At 45.0% G+C, this 21,949-nt stretch overlaps 1 protein-coding gene across 4 annotated transcripts in view; it reads right to left on the reverse strand.

Annotated features, from left to right (window-relative positions):
• The window catches only part of LOC137432571 (otoferlin), a 258,417-nt gene that overhangs the window by 67,788 nt on the left and 168,680 nt on the right, over positions 1 to 21,949 (reverse strand). For all 4 annotated transcript variants that reach the window (XM_078783368.1, XM_068124613.2, XM_068124612.2 and 1 more), the window contains 2 exons: positions 1,515 to 1,615; positions 1,283 to 1,373 (listed from right to left, as the gene is read on the reverse strand). In XM_078783368.1, coding sequence (XP_078639494.1) covers positions 1,283 to 1,373; positions 1,515 to 1,615 — 192 coding nt within the window. The remainder of the gene's footprint in view (positions 1 to 1,282; positions 1,374 to 1,514; positions 1,616 to 21,949) is intronic.

Raw genomic sequence — 21,949 nt, forward strand, 5'->3', positions numbered from 1 at the left:
TGACGTGGGTTGCACCCACACAACAAACTCGAATGCGGTCCTTCGCTTACGCATGCATGCACGCACATACGCACGTACGCACGCACGGAGGGGAAAACCATAGTCCCCCTTTCGCTCCGCGGTGCGACGGGGGACAAAAAAGGGAAGCCTAAAATAAAAAAGGAAGCCTAAAATAAAAAGTAAGCCTAAAATAAAAAGTAAGCCTAAACTAAAAAAGGAAGCATAAAATAATAAAGGGAAGCCTAAAAGAAAAAGAAAGCCTAAAATAAAAAAGGAAGCCTAAAATAAAAAGGAATCCTGAAATAAACAGGAAGCTTAAAAGGAGAAAGGAAGCCTAAAAGAAAAAAGGAAGCCGGAAATAAAAAAAGGAAGCCTAAAATAAAAAGGAAACCTTTTATTCTTGCATTGGTTGAAAGAGTCAAAATGAAAGGATATATCTTTCTTCACAGCAAAGAAAAAAAAACCCCGTTTTTTGGGAGCGATTGATGCAGCGGTCTGTTGCCTATACACCATCCAGATTCAAATTTTTTTTTGGCTGATTGAAAATATATATATATAATTTTCCTGTTGGCTTGGATACATTTAAATCCACTTTTACATAAAAAAATTTCATAAGGCCCGTTCTCACTTGAACGATTTTTTGCACAACTGCGGTGCGACTAAAAAAAAATCGTACAGCCGTGCGATTTCCTTACGAATTTCCCTGTTTTTTTCCACGCAGTCTCACTTGTACAACTGCCATGCGACTGCCGTTAAACTCTCGTGTGACTTTTCCAGTTCAAGTTGCGTGCGACTGCCGTGCGACTGCCGTACAACCTCAACGGGTCCCGCACAAGCGCCGTGCGATTTTTGTTCAACTCGCGTGCGACCTATGCGCATGCGGTACAACCGCCGTACAACCAATCAGAGCGCCGTGCGTCCGCCATACAAGCGCCGTTCGATCCGCACGAATCGAATAAAATCGATGCGACCAATGCGAACTATGCGAAACGTGCGACAGCCGTATGGAAACTTTCAACAGTTGAAAAAACTCACACGGGCATGCGACCCGTCCGAATTACCAGTGATTACACACGACACCCCTACAAGCTGTGCGAATAATCAACAGACTGCCGTGTGACTCCCGTACGCCCTGTGCGATTTGGTAGTCGCACAGCATATTCGCGTAGAAAATCGTTCAAGTCAGAACGGGGTATTAGGAGCATTTCCATGTTTCAGGGTGAGATTGACAGACAGACAGCATTAGCCGATTATATATGTACATTAACCTTGAAGTCCATACCATAGTCTGGATATTACTCTTCAGTTTCTCTCTGTCCAACCTCGTACGACCAGCCTGTCCCACTTCTTTACTCACTGCAGACAAGAAACGGCTGCACAGGGCAAGGACATACATGTCAAAGTTGATATGGATTTGACTTTGCATCATGCATTTGCATTTGCCAACTCAGAATCATGTCACTTGAGCATTTAATCAATTCTGTAATAATTTGTATCAATGTCCACTTTTGCACCTGCAGCCAGCACTCAGCTCCTCCAGAACACCCCGCAGACGCCTCTCAGGAAATTGTTTGTCCATTTGCAGCGCCTCAAGAACATCATTGATACCGTCATCCTATAAAAAAAATAGTTGTAAAAGCATCAAAGGCAAGAATAATTGTTCTTATGGCAGCACCGACTTACCCCCCTGTTAATGGGGATAGTACAACTGAAACACAAACAGGCCTTTTGGGAATCGAAATTATACCCTTAAATTACTCAATTACCACATTCCTAAATTAAAATGCTACTATTTCAGATGTTGTGATGTGCACTGAAAACAAGTGGATCTCTTCTCAATATTCTTCCATGCAAATGACGAATGTGCACTTGTGCACATCCGCCATTGTTGCTTAGTACAGGGACACTAATGCTATATCATCGATGAGTAGGTCAATGAGTGCACTATGCCTTTGTATCAATCATGCCGTAGTGAACCAGAAGAGCCTGGGACTTGCAATAATGGACAGAGGGAAAATGGATGAGCAAAATGGAGACACGTTCTATGGCCTAGCATAATCCATGTTTCTATATTGTCCTGATGAATGATCGTTGATACCGGATGTTGTGTGTGTTTATGGTGTATCAAAACTGGGCAGATTCGTCCCTTTAAATATGAATCAGGGTTGCATATGGCTCATTTGTATAGGTTTCTTTTTCTTTTGGGACTCCCTCCAAACATGCTACAACCCTTTAAATACAGATCAGTTGTTGTGATGCCAAACATGCCAACAGCTTGATAAAGTACATCTCAACCTGAAAGATGAATTTCATTGAGCTATGGGCAAGTTCAAAATTGATTCATGCAAGTAACTGTGGTTAATATAATAGTGGACGTTCCAGATACAATACAATCCTACAATTTGTCATCGTTTAGACTTTAGAGTATTAGTGTGAGGTGTCTGTTATATTGATGTGTTCATCTCACTTTTGACTTAAGTTACAACCCATAGCCATTTTGATAACAAAGCAATGGCAAGTGAGACTATAAAGAGGTCAAAGAAAAAAAAATGTCGAATTTAAGAAAGATGGACTAATGTAATGTTTCTACATTCCATTTTAACCTGGATTCTAGAAATATTAGGAGAATGGTTTAAGGGTCTGGAGACACCAGGGAAAAAGGTAGGTACTTGGCAGCAGCACCGCAGCACAAGAATGGTCAGTAATGGAACCTTCTGACATGTCATTTTTACAATGAATGGTGTCATAGACAACCGAGGTCCGTTTTTTTCTAAATTCTAACCAAGCTGTGCCTGTGAGATCTTTTCATCCAAGCAAATGGTTTGTGAGACCTTCCATGGTTTCCTGACATATCTCCAATATAACAGCTTTGAGATATCACACGTAGAGCAATTCCTCATTGCCAGAACCACATAATATGCTGGGTGAGTTGGAATTACGATTTCCTTTTTTGAACAGTGAACTAAGGCTCATGTAGGAGCTTGCACACATAATATGCAAAAGGCCATGAGGAGACAAAAATGTGCTTTTACATTAAACATAAAAGGCATTATTAGGCAATGGACAAAAGATAGCAAATGGGATTTAAGCCAATTGTAACTCAGCATCATGAGCTGTGTGCTGAAATGAGGATGTCAAAGAGGCCTATTAAAAACACACACACACACACACACACACACACACACACACACACACACACACACACACACACACACACACACACACACACACACACACACACACACACACACACACACACACACACACACACACACACACACACACACACACGTGGAGATTGTATCTTTTAATTGTGTTTTGCTAAATTCAAATTATGTTTTGCTTAAACATATATGCTCTCGCTTTACTTCGCGCTGATTTGATTAAAGTGAGCCTTTGCGCTGATCCCAAATTACGTGCTCCGCTCTTCACCCTGGGTGTGGTCCATCCCTCCTTCGCCGTCTGAGCTTGGGCCACGAACAAATTGTAAGTACGGGCAATTGACCCGGAGTAACGAATTTATTTATCTACCAAGGGTAAGGTTACGGTTAGCAAAGGAGGGGGGAACGTGAGGCCAGGCGGACGCAGGGCGACGCCTGTAGACCAAGATCTTCCCAGGAAGGACAGCCTAGAGACAGGATGGGGTATGCTGTTGCATGACCAGGGAAAGCATAGGCTGAGCTAACGAAGAACCCGAGGTAAATGGCCAGAAGGAAGGATGAAGCGCAGTTAGGGTAGTGGCAACTACAAGGTCAAGTCAGATAGAGACCAGGGTCAGGATAGTGCTGAAACTAAATTGAGTTAAAGCACAGGATACGAAGCAGTGAAGCGACAAATGCTGCTAATATATTAGGATTCCAACCCCCCCCCCCCCCAAATCCCCTGCTCCCCAAATCCCCCCGCTCCCCCCCTGTCATCCCATACTCAAACCCCCATTCCTTTGAATGGTGCGAGAGGAACATGAATGGATGAGGATTGTTGGACAAGATTGTACAAAGAGACAGGTGCGCATGAATTTATGCTGTAATGTATGTTGTCGGAGACATGTTGGAGGTCGGATAGGCGTTGTGCATGCAGCAGGTGACGACTTAGATGACGTGCCGCACACCTGGAGTGGATGTGTGTGCTTGGCCGACTTATGGACATATGTGCTTGGTCGATTCAGTCTTCCTGTGAGATGTGTCATGTATCATGTATCATGTATCATGTATCATCATATTGTCATCATATCGTGTATGATTGATCAAGGACTTCTTGTATTGTCTGCATAAATTATGCAATGTGGATGTGTATCGGTGTGAAGTTTTGCAAATATCATCTCGCAGCACCGTGGCATGGAGTTTGGAAATGACGATGTTAGGTCACGTGGGATTAATACATTGTAAAATGCGAGTTACGATCGGTTTTAAGCTTCACGGTGAATTAATGTAGAGAACGATAATTAGATATGCTCGAAGTCCGGTCAGTCCATTTCAAACGAATATATTGATCGATAGCCCTGTAATCAACTGGTCTGGTCTGACCCAGGCAAAAGGCAATGCGTGACGTCATGCACTGTAAATGCAAATCTTGATCGTGCGTGAGCCCGCAGAGGATCGCGAAACGCGTTGGATAAAAGGATACGAATTAATTACGGTGTATTGCGCCCGGAAATGACTCGAGCGGTCGGAGCGACAATATGATTAATATGATAAATATGATTAATATGATTAATTATCTATATATATAAAACACAGTTTGTGTGTGTGTGTGTGTGTGTGTGTGTGTGTGTGTGTGTGTGTGTGTGTGTGTGTGTGTGTGTGTGTGTGTGTGTGTGTGTGTGTGATGTTACCGATAGACTCCTAAACGGAGAGGCTCACGTACTTGATATTTGGCACAGACATGGCCATTGAGCATGGGAAGAACATGGCCGACCTAAAAATTTATTTCATAATATATTTTTACCATATTTTTACCTCAGCGCATTTCAGCGAGGAATATTATACACGGAATCTGAGCCGGTGGCAGAGCAGCGCGCTGATTCGCTCAGAGCGATCACGTGATGTTCCTTGCCGCCATAAACTCACAGCAAGTAGCATAGATTTTAGCATGATTAGCATTTAGCATGATAGTAGCATGTTTCACATAGATTTTTTTTCAGCAAGGAATATTATACACGGAATCTGAATCGGTGGCAGAGCAGCGCGCTGATTCGCTCATTCGCGCTCATTGATGACGATCACGATCACGTGATGACGTGATCATGAATGATGTTCGTGACGCGATCACGTGATGTTCCTTGCCGCCATAAACTCACAGCAAGTAGCATAGGTTTTAGCATGATTAGCATCTATATAATAATAGCGTAAGGACTCGACTTTGTTATCCCTTTTACGCCGCACCCAGTGACCCGATGCCCACGGCACTAATGCATTTTCCATCTACGAACCGCGCTCTTTGTTTATCACGTACAGCCATACTCGAAAAATCTGAATTCGCCGACTTTGGGCCCCAAAAGCATCCGATTATCGGCCGATACGACGCCATCTTACGACACCATCGTGTTGGCGTCTGCTGGGCGAAGGCGATGCGAGCCGTCCGCTGATTGGACAGTCGAGTGGTGTGATGGGTGGTGTGAACCAAATGGTCTTTTTATTCCCTTGAACATTTTAAATTAGGATATATAAGGAAACGTCTTTATCGTCATTTTAATAAAGTTAAATGGAGTGACGTGCGATACTCGGGGTGCGTTGCATAAATCCTCGTAACTCAGAGAGGTGTAGCAGGTGGCGCGACGTAAGGAAGCTTTTTTATTCCCTTGAACATTTGAAATTAGGATATATAAGGAAACGTCTTTATCGTCATTTTAATAAAGTTAAATGGAGTGACGTTGCGATACTCGGGGTGCGTTGCATAAATCCTCGTAACTCAGAGAGGTGTAGCAGGTGGCTAGACATAAGGAAGCTTTTTTATTCCCTTGAACATTTGAAATTGGGATATACAGTATAAGGAAACGTCTTTATCGTCATTTTAATAAAGTTAAATGGAGTGACGTTGCGATACTCGGGGTGCGTTGCATAAATCCTCGTAACTCAGAGAGGTGTAGCAGGTGGCGAGACGTAAGGAAGCTTAAAGATAACGAGCTGAAAACAGACGAACGATATCCTTCCGTGGATGTTCCACGGGTTTCACGTCTTTATCGTCATTTAATAAAGTTAAATGAGTGACGTTGCGATCAGTGAGTTGTACATGTATACAAAGAGATAAAAGGATGGCATTGACTTCGAGACGGTACGTGATAGTTGGCTGCGGCTGGCTGATGCTGCGTTTTTTTTCTAAGTGCCATGGATGCTGATGGACATAATAAAGGTATCGGCTGATCTCTCATCATAATATTACCCGATGGAAATGAACTGTTTCTTTGTTTGTCATTTCCTGTGCAATAATGTCAAATTGATGTCAGACATCCTTTTCTATTGACAGCTGCTCTCCTTTTCGATGGCATCGTCTATTGATATGCATGTTCCTCTTTCATATAATTTTACACATTCACAATCAGTATTTCAATTCTTGCAGACATTGGAAAGGAAGTTGACTCACAGGCCAACTATCTGGCTCAATCACAGGCCGACGCACAGGCGATGTAATTGTGAGTAGCATTTTTGCACAAGTGAAAATTGATCTTTCTTCCTAACTCTTACTCGGACAAGCAAATCCCCTATGCCATCCATAATGGTACACTCTATCCATACACCACATCCTCCCTTCCGTGGATGTTCCATGGGTTTCGGCTAGTTTAGCATGATTTAGCATGATTTAGCATAGATAGTAGCATGTTTCACATAGATTTTTTTTTCAGCGAGGAATATTATACACGGATTCTGACCGGTGGCAGAGCAGCGCGCTGATTCGCTCAGAGCGATCACGTGATGTTCCATCCCCGCCGCCAGTTGGCTTCACTTTTCACGGAGTATGAGCGTTCTATATATTTTCAATTCAGTGCGCCAACTCGCTCACGTACTTGATTTGTGGCATAGACATGGCCATTGGGCTTTCACGTTGTAATTTGTGCGAGGCTTTTGTCCGAGTGAGTTTGAGTCGAGAGGGCGAATGTATGGGTTGGGAATGTACGGGTCTCCCTTCCCCCACCCGGCAACGCCGTACTGGAGGGCGTCACAGGATCGGTGAGTCTCCAAAATCCGCTTCGTGCTGTTGCGAAGATTCAGGACGATGTCGCGATTGTTGTGCTGCTCTCCGACCATGAGAACTGCAACGTCATTGTTGACTGGCCCTCCCCTTCCCTCCCCTCCCCTTCCCTCCCCCCCTTCCCCCTCCCCCCTCCATCCTCCCCTCCTCCACCCTACCCCCTCCCCTTCTCCCCTCCCCCTCCCTTTTCCCCCTCCCCTTCCCCTCCCCCTCCCCCTGCCCCCTTCCCCTCCCCCCTCCCCCTCCCCCCTCTCCTCCCCCTCCTCCCCCTCCCCCCTCACGTTTATACACGGAATGCCGGGTACTTCCCCCCCCCCCTCTTCTCCCCTCCCCCCCTCTCCTCCCCTTCCCCCGTTCCCCTCCTCTTTCCCCTCCCCTCCCCTCCCCCGGAAATGCCGGGTACTTCTGCTAGTGATATAATAAGATTTGGGAATCGGAGCGACTAGTGAGCAACCAGCAGTCGAGAAAATGATGCAACTAGCTGTCGAATGGCCGCACCTTCGTGAACAACCAAAATGAAGGGCTCAGAGGGGAGAGATTGTTCGACGCGTGGAGCTGCCACGCGAGGAGGAAACATGCAAGCTGGCATTGTGCCCGTGGTGGTGAGCGTGGAGAATGCCGGCAAGAACTCGCCCACTGTTCGAGGTGGATTGGCTGGGACATTCGAGAGGAGCAGAAGATTGGCAGATTGGGGAAACACGCATGTACAGGTTGCGAAAGGCAACACTGCACTCGGTTTGGGGTGCGGAGGAGATGGAAGTGAACGAGACTGGGAGAATGAGACGTCCGTTTCTCCAGACGGCGCTGTGACTCCGACCATCGTGGTCCGGGGTTGGTCGAGCCTGGAGGTGAGGAGGCGCGAACAAATACGTGCTGCGCAGAAGTTCCTCTCTACTCAATTAGGTACGATATTGAATGGCCAAAAAAATTTATTTGTCTGAAATAGAGTTGATTTTTTGTGGAAGAAGAAGATTTAGAGTCAGGAAAGACGGAAATAACTGAGTCCAAAAATTATGTTGTTTTCATTTAAGAAACCACTGTTGCGGGGCGTTGAGTACAGTGTGCTTTGAATTGAGTTTCAGTGTGCAGTAAGCGTCCATGATGAAACTCTGGCTTATTTATGTTAAACAGATGAGATTTGGGATGACAGTTGGAGGGTGCGCGGTGCATCTCGGAGGTGTGTGGTGCTTCTGTTTTGATGCGCCTGACAGAGGCTTTGCGAGTGCGTCTGCTGGTGGTGCTGCGAAGATTGTGGTGAGCATGCAATGGTGTGGTTGTGAATGGGAGAGCCGTGTTTTGATGCGGCAGGAGGTGCGTGGAGAGACGTGGAGGGCGGGTCAGCGTAGATGCCGAGTCGCCCTCCGGAGGCGTGGTTCAACCGGCGTGAGTGCGTACGTACTATGTGAATGAGGCTGCAGGAATGTACGTACTAAGGTGCTTTGTGATTGAAACATGCATGTGAGAGGACATTGCATGGAGGTTGGAGATTTGCAAGTGATGGTGGTATAGTTATGAAAATGCATTTGTTCTGAAGGCAGATAATGCTTGGTAAGTTGCCCCACAGGCGGGTAAGGTGAAGTATTTGATATTTGACGATTTGAGAAGGGAGATGTGTGGGTTTAACATCCATCTGACTGTCGGGTTTTCAGTTTTCAACTGTCGGTATTGTTGTGGCTTGCGCCGTGTCAATGAAATGTGAATGGGGCTGCGGGAGCGTGTATCATGGAGGTGCTGTTGCGGGGCGCAGCGGCTTGCGTTGCGGACAGTGTCGGAGGGTGAGGTTTTTTGTCGTGTGGCATTTGGGGGCCGAGTTGGAGTGATGTGTGGGGTGTTTGGTGAAGGAGATGCGCACCAAGTAGAGATCGGGCTGCATGGTGGAGCATGCCCCCAAGAAGGGCTGTGAAGTGGTGTGATGCGGGCATAGGCCATGGGGCATACCATTAAAATCCACTTTTTCGTGCAACAGGAATGGGGATTACTTGATTTATTCATGAAAATCAGCAAAATATTCGTTCCATTCGATATAATAATGTCCCCAATAAATATACCTGCACATTAAAATACAAATAAAGAAAGAATTTCGATAAAAAAATCAGGTTTAAAATTCGCGGACAAGGTTGTTCACGTGATAAATTCAGCGAATGAGCGCTCCAGATACATCAGGTGCCATAATTGGCCAATCACGCAGCTCATACTAAGCTCCGTTCGGTAGCTGACAAACCAAGATGGCGACGCCCATTGCTTCGGCAGTGACAGGAAAACCTGTTCAATTTTCGTCCAAATTTTGCGTGATGCATGTTGTCCATAAAACTAAAAGCAATTTCATTCAATTCAATGATAAAAACTGGGCCCGCTTTGTTGAATTTGCGAGTAAATGGTTTCTCTATGACTGTAAAGAACGCGATTTACTGGCCGACTGTGCGGTAAAGCTGGGGCTTGATTTTGCCGATACACAATCCTGCATTGAAGCCAAACCAGAAAATCCCAACATTGGCTACCATTATGATTGTTCACGTCGCTTTTGTGACATCAGTAAAGTGAACAGGCTGAAGGAGAAAAAGACCGAAACATCGACATCTCATGGTAAGTTAATATGATTATGTAGTAATTTTTTTAGTAAGCTTTAAGTTTAGCCAAAAGTTTCAATTGTTCTGCAAACATAGACATGATCATGATGATAGAATCTGATCGTGATGATAGAATTCACATTACATTGCCATATATCATGATCAAATAAATCATCATGCTTGATTCAAGCAAGTTAGTAACAAGTTCCGGAAGATTTGGAGTTGGCCTTAGAAGAGTAGTATCTTCAAATTCAATTGACAAATGTACAGCAGACTCAGCAAGTCATGCATGATGAAATGTACATTTTATGATTTTGTTTATCTATTTCAAGACTACAATTTATAATACAAATCGTACTATTGCAAGCATGCTCTTTTACTTTAGTAATAGTATCATGATATGTGGGGATATTGTGGTTTATGTCATCAGGCTCATGTCACACCTCATTACAGTTTTTAGGATCCACAAAGAATTAAGAAATAATTTTGTACATGTAGACTACACATTTTTACTAAATTGTACGGTAGGTACTTCTTACTGTCCTGTAAATGATGGTAATAAAAAGTATGTTTACCTTGTCGGAGAAGTTGTTAAAAAAACCATGATTTGATATTTGTTACTAAAAAAGACATGTTTGCAAAATTTTAAACTCTATAATTATAAACAATAAACACATGTTGAGTTTATTTTTATTTTGTATTTTTGTTTTGTTGTTGTTTTTTTGCGCGGTGGTCATGGTCATTAATATTTTTACTAGCAAAGCGTGTACAAATGTATAACAAGGGATGCACCAGTAGATTCTTGGGGGGGGGGGGGACATGGAAGTTTTTTGAAGAAAAAAAACGTCACCGACTATTGTATTGAGGCAAAAAAGAAAATTTACTCACTGATCTGAGTAGAAAAACAACAACTGAATATCAATGAAATACATTAGATATGAAAAACACTTTGCCGTCTTGGTGGCGGAAAAAAAACCCCACTTTGTTTTTAACAGTTCCCGAGAAATCCTTGAAGACGTCGGAGCTATCGACAATTAAAAAAAATAACATGTGGACGACTCTTTCTTCGATCCAATAAAGCGAATGAAGCTTGCTACGTTTGAGACGGCAAAAAAGACAACCACAACTACAGTGAAGGGGAAAACTATCACCTTGAAAGCAGACAGAAAACTTTTTGCAAGACTGATATTTATTTCCAAGGTGCGTAAAGTTGATTTACGCCACATGATGACCTACTGCCTTGGTCCGCTGCCATTACCTATAGCAACAGAACTAGGAACTTTAGTGAAGACAGACAAGGCTTCAATCATGCACCATCTGCAGAAATCTGCTGAGCCAACAGTGATTGTGGACAGCATTCCACAAGAAAGTGTTTGGATCATAGATGGTATGGCTATGCTACAGGCATTGCGTTCATCTGCACCAGCTACCTTTCATCTGTTAGCAAAAGATTTGTTTGATAAAGTGGTGAAGCTAGCAGTACATCAGAATTCCAAAGAGATTCATTTTGTCACTGACACTTACCCAAGAATGAGCATCAAGAATGCAGAAAGAAAGCGGCGTGCTGCTACAGGAGTTCAGATTATACGGATTCAGGTGGACAACACCAACCAGAAGCGACCAATCCAATGGAAGAAGGTCCTCAGTGCCAGTGAGAACAAGGAAGCATTCGTGGAGTATCTTCTACATGTTTGGCAACAGTGCCCTCCTGACTCTTACAGAAATGTGAAGGTGTACATCGCACATGGAGAGCTATGTCATGCCCTCGGGATTGAGAATGGCATGGTAGTCTCAGAAGTAATTCCAGAGCTTCGTTGCAGTCATGAGGAAGCGGACACCAGAATCCTCTTGCATGCCGATTATGCACAGAAAAGGCTACAAGAAACTGACACAGCGCATAGAACGCATTCACCAGCAATTGTCATCAAATGCCAGGACACTGATGTCTTCATAATTAGTTTAGGTTGTGCTCATCAGTTTACTGTGCCTCTACTGTTTCACACCGGTGTCAAAGATAAGGTACGAACTCTTGATATGACATCTCTACAGAGCCAGCTGGGAACTGATGTAACATCTGCGCTTGTGGGATTTCACCCGTTTACTGGTTGCGACTCAGTTAGCGCCTTCAGAGGAAAAGGGAAAGTCACACCTTACAAGCTAATGATTAAGTATGACAAGTACAAAGAAACCTTTCAAGAGCTTGGGGTGTCATTCACTCCATCAGATGACCTAATTGCTAGACTGGAGCGATTTGCTTGCCATGTATATGGGCAGGAGAAAGCAGAAACCGTCAACGAGGCCAGATATGATAAGTTTCGACTTGGTGTCCATGCTGGAGAATCCCTTCCACCAAACAGAGATTCTCTCATCAAACACATCATGCGTGCTAATTACCAAGCTGGTATATTTCGTCGTTGCCTAGAACAGCTGCCAGAAATTCCAGCTCCCAGTGAATCAGGATGGAAAGTTGAAGAGATTGATGGAACACCTTCTCTGGAAGTGGACTGGTGTAGTCTTCCACCTGCTCCTGATGACATCCTGGAGCTAGTACACTGTAGCTGCAAGAAGGGAAAATGTAAGCGTGCACTCAAAGATGACGTGCAGTCAGTGGCTGACGTAACATGCTGCAGTGAGCTTGGTATGCAATGTACAGAACTCTGTAGATGCACTGGATGCGAGAATGGTGAAATTGTATCCGATGAACCAGTTGCTGAGCCAGAGGAAGGAGCTGGTTCTGATGAAGAAGAATATTGAGGTGAAGTTCCTTTTTTTGAGGTCATATGAATTTATCAATCTTCATTTTTAAAGTGTCTTTTAGGTCAAGTGCACAAATATCTTCTGCATAATTTGCGAAGCTGGCCCCTCCTAGGAATAAAATTAATTTATTCTTAAGTACAATCATTTTTTAAATGAAAGTCCTGTGTTCATGATTTCGACCTTATACCTGTGAATATAGTTAATAGTACAAATTTCTCAAACTTGAAAGCTGTAAATTGAACAATGATGTAAATTATAATGTAATGGATATCATAAACAAATTTGATTGTCTCAATTATTTATGTCTGTCTGCCTTATCCTGGCATGTATACATTATGTATTGAACATGGAAACGAAGCAAAAGTAACAGTACTCTTAAACACTGTTAATCATGCAAGCACTTTCCATGACATGCGTAATGTATACATGTTGTACTGTTTTAAATAAATAAGTTGAAAATGAATCTTCTAAAAAGTAAAAGGAGTCAGCCGTCAACTGCCACTCATTGCCATTCTTCAAATCAAAGAAGATGAACTGATCATAGAAGGTAGAAGTGAGAAGTTAATTTAAAAAAAGTAAAATAAAAATGATTTATTTGCGGCACAACATGTGTTTCAGCTGCGGCGGACCATATTTTCAGATTGGATTCATTTTCAACTTATCGCTATGACTATCTAGATACAAAAATATCATGTTTATTGGTGTATTTTAGTGAAAAGGAGGTCTAGAAACAATATCACAATCAATTTTTTTCATTTTACTCCTCAAACTATCCAGAAATAAAAGAAAATGCAGTAACGTATAGTTGATGAATATATATTTACTTGCATTTTCATCAAGTGCGCGTTAAAAATTAATGAGCACCCCTGGTGTCTGGGGACATGCTGTTTCTTGTTCAGGAGCACATCCCCAACCCATCTATAGCAATTTTAAGTAATCCCCTGCGTTGTTGCACGAAATTGTCAAATTGAGCACATTTTAGCCCTATGCCCCATGGCCTAGCAAGCGGTTCGCATTTAAATTGTGATATCGGTGGGTTGTGATCTTCGCTGGAAATGTGGTTGAGAATGGAATGGCAGCGGGGGAGGAATTGTTGTTGTAGATGGTGGTATTATTCGTGGTGGAGGCCTTGTTTTGATATTGAGGCGTATTACCAAAAAGATGAATAGTTGTCAGACGGTGTCTTTCAAATCTGAGTGACTGTACTGCCGACATGATGGAAATGTGAGTGGCACCTTGTGTGATTGTCAAAATGACAATGTTTATGAATTGTAGAGGGTTGCTTTGTCTGACGTCATGTGCGCCGAGTTAAATAGGATGGATGGCTATGTATTCACCCAGTATGTTCATTTGTCTGTCTGTCTGCTCTGCTCGTCTGTCGGGTCACCTTTTTGGAGCAAGAGGAGGGAGTAAACAGGACACCTGCACTCAGACAAACAGTGAGTCTTGACGACAGTAATACATATGAGAACTATTTTTGTTTTTGATAAACGGACCAGGTTATTTTTATTTGGTTTATTTATAATAAATAAATAAATAAATAAAAAAGGGAGGCAACGGTGGTTTCAAGGCAATGATTGATGATGATGATTGATGAGAGGACCAGTGCAAATGTTTGTAAGTGTTTGCAAGTGTGCAAGTGTGCAAGTGCAGTGCAAGTGTTTCACGGGGACAGACGATTGGATTCGGATGTGAGAATTATTTAATTTTTGTTGAAGTGATTCTTCACCATTGAGTGATGTGGCCAACCACCGAGTGCCATTCTAGGTCATTGGTAGATATTGTAATAGATATTGGGATATTAATATTGGGATATTGGGAATTATTGGGATAATATCTATAGATAGATATGGGGATTGTCGTAGATATTGGGATTCATAGTAGATATTGGGCAACTCTGGAGGATTGAAGTGGAGAGACCCAGGATTGGACTTAATTACTATTTTTGTAACAACTCATTTTCCGATATTTTTTTTTTTTTTTTTTTTTTTTTTTTGTATACAAGATCGAGGCTCGTGAAAGAGCGAACATTAATCACACAGAAAGACAAACAGACACACAAAACAAATAACATCGGGAGCGGTAGACAAGATGGGGAGAGAGGGGGAAGGACACAAACACAACATTTGAGAGCAGGGACCGAGAGACATGGAGACATCGAGAGAACTGTGGGAGGGAGAGGGCTTTGGGGGGGGAGGCATGGGAAGCGGGGGGGGGGGTGGGAGAGGTATAAAACATATGGACACTGCCAAGACTTCCAGGAAAGAAGTTGGAATTACAAACAAGGTGGATCTGGGGTGAATTAGTGGGGGTAGAAAAGATCAAGGTTTTGGATGGGGGAAGATAAGAGATGGTGGTGAACAGCTGTTTTGAAGATCTGGAGGGAGGAGTGTGATTGAAGTGAGTGTGGGAGTTTGTTCCAGAGGCGGGAGAAAAGAGGAATGAAAGAGTGAAGGTGAGCAGAGAGCCGAGATTTCGGCAGTTTAACCATCAGAGGGTGGCTGGCAGATCTTGTGCGACCTGTAGGAATATTTGGGGGACAGAGCACAGAGAGAGCTGGGGGAGCAAGGCCGGAGAGGAGTCGGTAGAAGACAGAAAGACCACCTACCTGCCTGCGGTGAGTGAGTGAAAGGCCCTCAGAGATAGCTTCATCGCGGGAGATTCCAATGATTCTGAAAGCTTTGGATTCAACAGCGTGAAGCCGAGCCAGGTGTGAGGCAGGAGCACCAGCCCATAGGGGAGAACAGTATTCCATTGAGCTGCGGATGAAAGCCTTGTATGTGGTGAGGAGCTCAGGTGTGCCTAGGAAGGACTTCGCACGACGGAGGATGCCCAGTCGGCGACTGGCTTTGGAGGCCAGCTTGGAAATGTGGTTTTAATTGGTGAGAGGATTGGTGAGAGGATTGGTGAGAAACGCCATGGATCCCTACAAAATGTAAGACAATATAAGACAGCCAGAGGCCAAAGCAGGTGCAGGGAACAGGTGCATGATATGCTGAGAGTGGGACCCGGGCGGGGGCAGGGTGGATTAGAGAAAATTGGTTTGTTTAAAATAATCGTTGAAATAATGGTTTCTGTTGGATGCAACAATTTTGTGCAATTTATTGATCCAAGAGATTGTGCCCGAACCAACAGACTACGCCATCCACGACTTTCAAGCTGACGACCAGGTGCTCGTGAAGCACTTCACCCGCAAGAATGCCCTAGAACCAAGGTGGACGGGGCCATTCCAGGTATTGCTGACTACCGCAGTCTTCTGCAAGGTTAAGCCTTCTTGGATCCACGCCACGCACTGTAAGTTGGCCATCAAAGCACCAGACACTACAACACAGTAATGACGTTGTCAGCCACAGGAATGTTGCTTCTGATAGCAACAGTGACATGGGTCAGGGGCGACGGATCATCCATTGGTAGTGCTGAAAGGGGGGGCATAAAGGGGGGCATCTGGGAAAAATTGTTGCCATGGCAACTCACCGTAACGCTGGACCAGGAAATATCACCACCATGTTTCTGTGAAAAATCCAAATGGGGCCGTGATAGTGTGTGGAGAACCGTAACTTGGGAAGCGTCATTGAATGGAAGTAGGTTCAAACAGGTATTGAAAAAGGTTCATGCACAATCATATTGAGGGGTGGGGGGGGGGGGGGTAACCACTCTCCATGTGCAAGAACAGCCGGGATACAAATGGGGGTCTCCCGAATTAAGGATCCCAATGTGCACACACTTGGAAGAAGGCATGTTCATGAAGCTTAGGTGTAAAGGATGGTTGAAAAGAGGAATTATAGATGGCCAATTAAAAGCAAACTTCGAAATCGTACTCAAACCATACCCCCAGGATGAAGCCCAAGTGAGAAACAAGGAGAACACATATTGGAAAGTAGCCAGAGAGGTGGCGACAATTCAGAACAGGACTGCGTGCTGGTTATGCATGAAATTTCCCCAGACCAGCAATGCTGGGATACAAATGATAGTTTTATCTGTCCGAGGGTGTGTCAGCTGCGATAGTACGACTAAGAAAGACAAGTCACGCGCTAACTATTGATCGCGTCTCGCGTGAAAACTCTTGGAACGTCAGATGGATCGCAGATTGGTTCAAAAGGATGGACAGGCACGATGTTAAATGGTTGCTGACCGCACTTGCGGTGATCATTGGGGTAGTAATATGGGGGGCACTAATGAAAGCCTTTGTGCTTATGTGTGTGAAGAAATACTTTACAGGATGGACGTCGAAGAAAGCGCCAGTAAAGGGAATGGCACTTGTTGCTTGCTGTTCAACATGACGCCTTGGATACTTCATCCTTGTCTAATAATGATTGCTTGCCCCCATATAATTCCCAATTGTCCTTGCACACACCCTCCCTACTGCTCCCTTTTGAGGCTTTTCATGATTGTGTTGATTTTTTACAATGAGGAAGGAAAGACACATGAAAGCAATGTGATGCAATGTTACAATGATGAGGAAGCCTCTCCTCAGTGAAAGACACATGAAAGCTCGCTTGGAGTTTGCAAAAAAAGCACCAAAGGACTCTCAAACTGTGAGAAACAGGATTCTGTGGTCTGATGAAACCAAGATTGAACTGTTTGGCTTCCGTCTGGCCACTCTGCCATAAAGCCCAGATCAGTGGAGTGTTGCAGTGACGGTTGTCCTTCTGGAAGTTTCTCCCATCTCCACACAGGATCTCTGGAGCTCAGCCAGAGTGACCAACGGGTTCTTGGTCACCTCTCTTACCAAGGTCCTTCTCCCCCGATTGCTCAGTTTGGCCAGGCGGCCAGCTCTAGGAAGAGTCCTGGTTGTTTCAAACTTCTTCCATTTAAGAATTATGGAGGGCCACTGTGCTCTTGGGAACCTTCAATGCAGCAGAATTTTTTTTTGTAGGCTTCCCAAAATCTGTGCCACGGCACAATCCTGTCTCTGAGCTCTGCAGGCAGTTCCTTCAACCTCATGGCTTGGTTTTTGCTCTGATATGCATTGTCAGCTGTGAGACCTTATACAGACAGGTGTGTGCCTTTCCAAATCATGTCCAATCAATTGAATTTACCACAGGTGGACTCCAAGCAAGGTGTAGAAACATCTCAAAGATGATCAAGAGAAATGGGAGGCACCTGAGCGAAATTTCAAGTGTCATAGCAAAAGTTATGAATACTTATGTAAATGTGATATTTCAGTTTTTTCTTTTTAATAAATTTGCAAAACTTTCTAAAATCCTGTTTTCTCTGTTATTATGGGGTATTGAGTGTAGATTGATGAGGGAAAAAATGAATTTAAACGATTTTAGCATAAGGCTGCAACATAACAAAATGTGAAAAAAGTGAAGGGGTCTGAATACTTTCTGAATGCACTGTATATTCATATATACATATACTAGCAGAAGTACCCGGCATTGCCTGGCGGGGGAGGGGAGGGGGAGGGGGAGGGGGAGGGGGAGGGGGAGGGGAGGGGAGGAGAGGGGGGGAGGGGAGAAGAGGGGGGAGGGGAGGGGAAGGGGGAGGGAGGGGAGAGGAGGGGGAGGGGAGAGGAGGGGAGGGGGGAGGAGGCTGAGGGGAGGGGGGAGGTGGGGGAAGGGGGAGGTAAGGGTGGGAAGGGGGAGGGGAAGGGGGGAAGGGGAGGGTGTAGGGGGAAGGGATGGGTAGGGTGGAGGGGGAAGGGGAGGATGGAGGGGGGAGGGGAGGGGGAAGGGGAGGGAGAAGGGGGAGGGGAAGTGGGGGAAGGGGAGGATGGAGGGGGGGAGGGGAGGATGGAGGGGGGAGAGGGGGGAGGGGGAGGGGGAGAGGGGGGAGGGAGGGGGAGGTGGGGGAAGGGGAGGAGGAGGGGGGAGGGGAGGGGGAGGAAGAGGGGGGAGGGAGGCGGAGGGGGGAGGGGGAGGGTAAGTGGGGAAGGGGGGAAGGGGAGGGGGAAAGGGGAGGGGGTAGGGTGGAGGGGGAAGGGGAGGTATGGAGGGGGGGAGGGGAGGGGGAAGGGGAGTATGGAGGGGGGAGGGGAGGGGAGGATGGAGGGGGGAGGGGAGGGGAGGTAACATTATATTACACACACACAAACTGTGTTTTTATGTTCAATGGTCTGGCAGCGGGGATGGAACATCACGTGATCGCTCTGAGCGAATCAGCGCGCTGCTCTGCCACCGGCTCAGATTCCGTGTATATTCCTCGCTGAAAAAAAATCTCTGTGAAACATGCTACTATCTATGCTAAATCATGCTAAAATCTATGCTACTTGCTGTGAGTTTATGGCGGCAAGGAACATCATGTGATCGCTCTGAGCGAATTAGCACGCTGCTCTGCCACCGGCTCAGATTCTGTGTATAATATTCCTCGCTGAAAAAAAATATGGATCTAAAGATGAAAGAAAAAAAAACCTATGTGGTGTGAATAGCAATGTTCCTCGCTGAAATGTGAAAAAACGCAATCGCTTTTCGCTCTGAATTACGTGCGAACGCTTAACTGTGAGTTTATGGCGGCAAGGAACATCACGTGATCGCTCTGAGCGAATCAGCGCGCTGCTCTGCCACCGGCTCAGATTCCGTGCATAATATTCCTCGCTGAAATGCGCTGAGATAAATATGAATAAAAAATATGGATCTCGTCAAATATTTTGAGGTAGGCCATGTTCTTCCCAGGCCCAATGGCCATGTCTGTGCCAAATATCAAGCATGTGAGCCTCTCTGTTTAGGAGTCTATCGGTAACATTACACACACACACACACACACAAACTGTGTTTTATATATATAGATATTCATATATACTAGCAACGGTACCCGCCCTATGGGTGGGGCTCCAATTGGGGGGCCCAAATTAAAAGGCAAAATATCAGAAATTTAAGGTGTTTTTTGGGTTTTTTTTTAAACGATTCATATAAACATCCGTTGAATCATATCACACGCAAATCATCAAAATCTAAACAGTATCTTTCGAATTTCAATAAAAGCCACATCACTGTTCATATCGGTAAATATTATTCCATCGTGTTTCAAATCGTGATCGATACACTATGATCGTGATGATCGTGATCGTTGTTACAGATTCGTCACTTCCGTTGTGGTGGCATTCATCCACTTCAGACATTTCTGGTTCCATGTATTATTATTATTGTTGTTGTTTGAGGGAAATAGCAATTATTATTGTCAAAAGGTAAAAGTAATGTTTTAAAAATGAAACAGGAACCGGACGGCGAGGAAGAATAAGAGAGAAAAAGGGCGGGGCGAGTGAAGTCGGACAACAAGCGAGTCGCTTCAAGGTCCGGGGCAAACGTTGTCGAACGAAAGTCGCTAGTGAACTTTTGGGGTTCCTGGGACAGGAATTCCTATGACAGAGTTGTCATCGCTGTGACCAGTCAACCTGCATGTCAGATTTTGCAATCGATTCAGGAGAGAATCATCGCCGTGCCGTACGCCACGAGACTGGGTCGTCGGCCATTTTGGCTCACGCAGGACTTGTGCTTCGCTCGCGGTTTCGTCTCTTTTCGACCATCTCCACCGCATTCAGACGTCGATCTGGGGCGTGTGTGTGACGTGGCCTTTTGAAGGTTAATTTGTCCATACCCGAGGGTGTGATCTCTCAGTCGCCTGTAGAGCGCCTTTGGATTTCCCAGGCGCCTTGAGGGCGCCCTTGTGCAGCTTCGGCTGTGTGACTGTATTTGCCATCCGCACGGGATTATGGTCTCGATTGGACCTCGTTCTGGCGATCGCTGGAGCGGATCAATTTCGTCTCGAAGCCGGGAATAAGAGACATTGGGGAATGTTCGTGTTTCACTCACTTGGAGCACAGTGAGTTAAATATTACAAAACTGATGGTACCATCATAGGACATATTTATTGTACTTTTGAATACTATTATTGTTGTACTGTTATTCTTGTGTGATCTTAATACAATATTTGTTTGTGAGTAACAATTGGGGTGGCTTCTCCCTTGATCTTTGACATACAGAATAACACATTTTTCTGCCGTGACTCCTCTCGGGGCTTGGAGGTACACCGTGACCAGGGGGTCGGGGAGGAGCACGTAACATCGTAAATCGTGATCGATAATAGTGTTCACAATTGCTATGTCGTATGTACTCCCGATACGTGTACCAAATTCCCGATACGTGTAACTGTACCAAATCAACAGTTAAAAGGATTTTGAGCTGATAGCTGTTACGGCCTTGGCAAGATCGATGGAGACAGCGATCTGTTAGCGTATTCACCACCCAAATAGCTATGTGGAATTCTCTCATGTAGAGATTAAACGTTACGTCTGTTACGGCCTTGGCAAGATCGATGGAGACAGTGTTTATTATACTTTTAATGAAGGACACTGTCTCAAGCCCCAGTCCCCATCACGGATGGGGCTCAGCGGTTTACCCGAGCCTGACGACGAAGGGCAAGGTACACGCTGGCCCGTCCAGTGTAGCGCGCGTGCGGCCCCGGACATCGAAGGGCATTAAACGTTCATTAAACATTAAACGTTCATTAAACATTAAACGCTCATTAAAGGATTACGAAATGAAAAACATTACGAAATTACGTTCACACCGTCACGTCAAACACTACCATGAACACATACATTGTCACAATGAGAACATCGTCACAATGGACATTATGCGAACGTGAATGTCATGCGGGAGTCCAAACCTGAGAATACTGGAGACCAAAGCTGAAATGGGGAAAACTAAATAGCCTATTTTACTCCTGGAGATCCCAGGATTACCCACACAAAATATCGTTTCGATCGGTTGAGCCGTTTTTGCGGTACCTTCAAACAGACGGACAGACATTTGGTGAATTATAGTAAGATATTGTTGTGGTTGTGCCATAAAGGCAGACCCCCTTTTTGTCAATTGCACGACAACATGTAGCCTGCATTAGTCAGTTTTGTCTTATTGAATGTAAAGATTAGCCCTTTCCCATTGTGTAGTAATAGAGACCAAATATGCGTTGAGTTAGGCAGTATGTCAAGCCTTCGTGGCTGGGAAAAGCCATTACTAATATGCAGGAAGGCGGGGCCAGAAGCACAGGCCCACGTGACCAGTGAGGAGGCGGGAACACCTAGCCAGGATGCGACAAGCCTCAGCCAATGGGAGGCTCTGGAACATTTTGAAGGGCGTGGGCGGGTCTGGTAAAAGCCCACGCGGAGGGCATTATCAGTCTCTCTTTTGCCAAGGATTTCGCTGCGCACAGGACGACCTCCTGCTCTGTTCGATCTTGCCTTGCTTGGGATTTTGCCACGTGGATGACACATTGCTCTGGACTCTCTTGTTTTAGCTCCAACCACACGTGTTTTGGCCTTTGTTCTTCGTCAACACCAATCGCTTCTGCGCCGATCTATTGCGCCATCCGGCTGACCTGCAAGCTTGTCCAACCTGTGCTGAAGTTCGGCCGTACCAACTTCGAGGCGGCGGTTCGACCTTCGGACCTTACCTCATCCAGGCTGCACGTCCGGATCGGGTATTGAACTGCGAGCCGTG

The sequence above is a fragment of the Myxine glutinosa genome, chromosome 8, assembly GCF_964187855.1.
Source record: "Myxine glutinosa chromosome 8, kmMyxGlut1.1, whole genome shotgun sequence".
Classification (NCBI taxonomy): Eukaryota; Metazoa; Chordata; class Myxini; order Myxiniformes; family Myxinidae; genus Myxine; species Myxine glutinosa.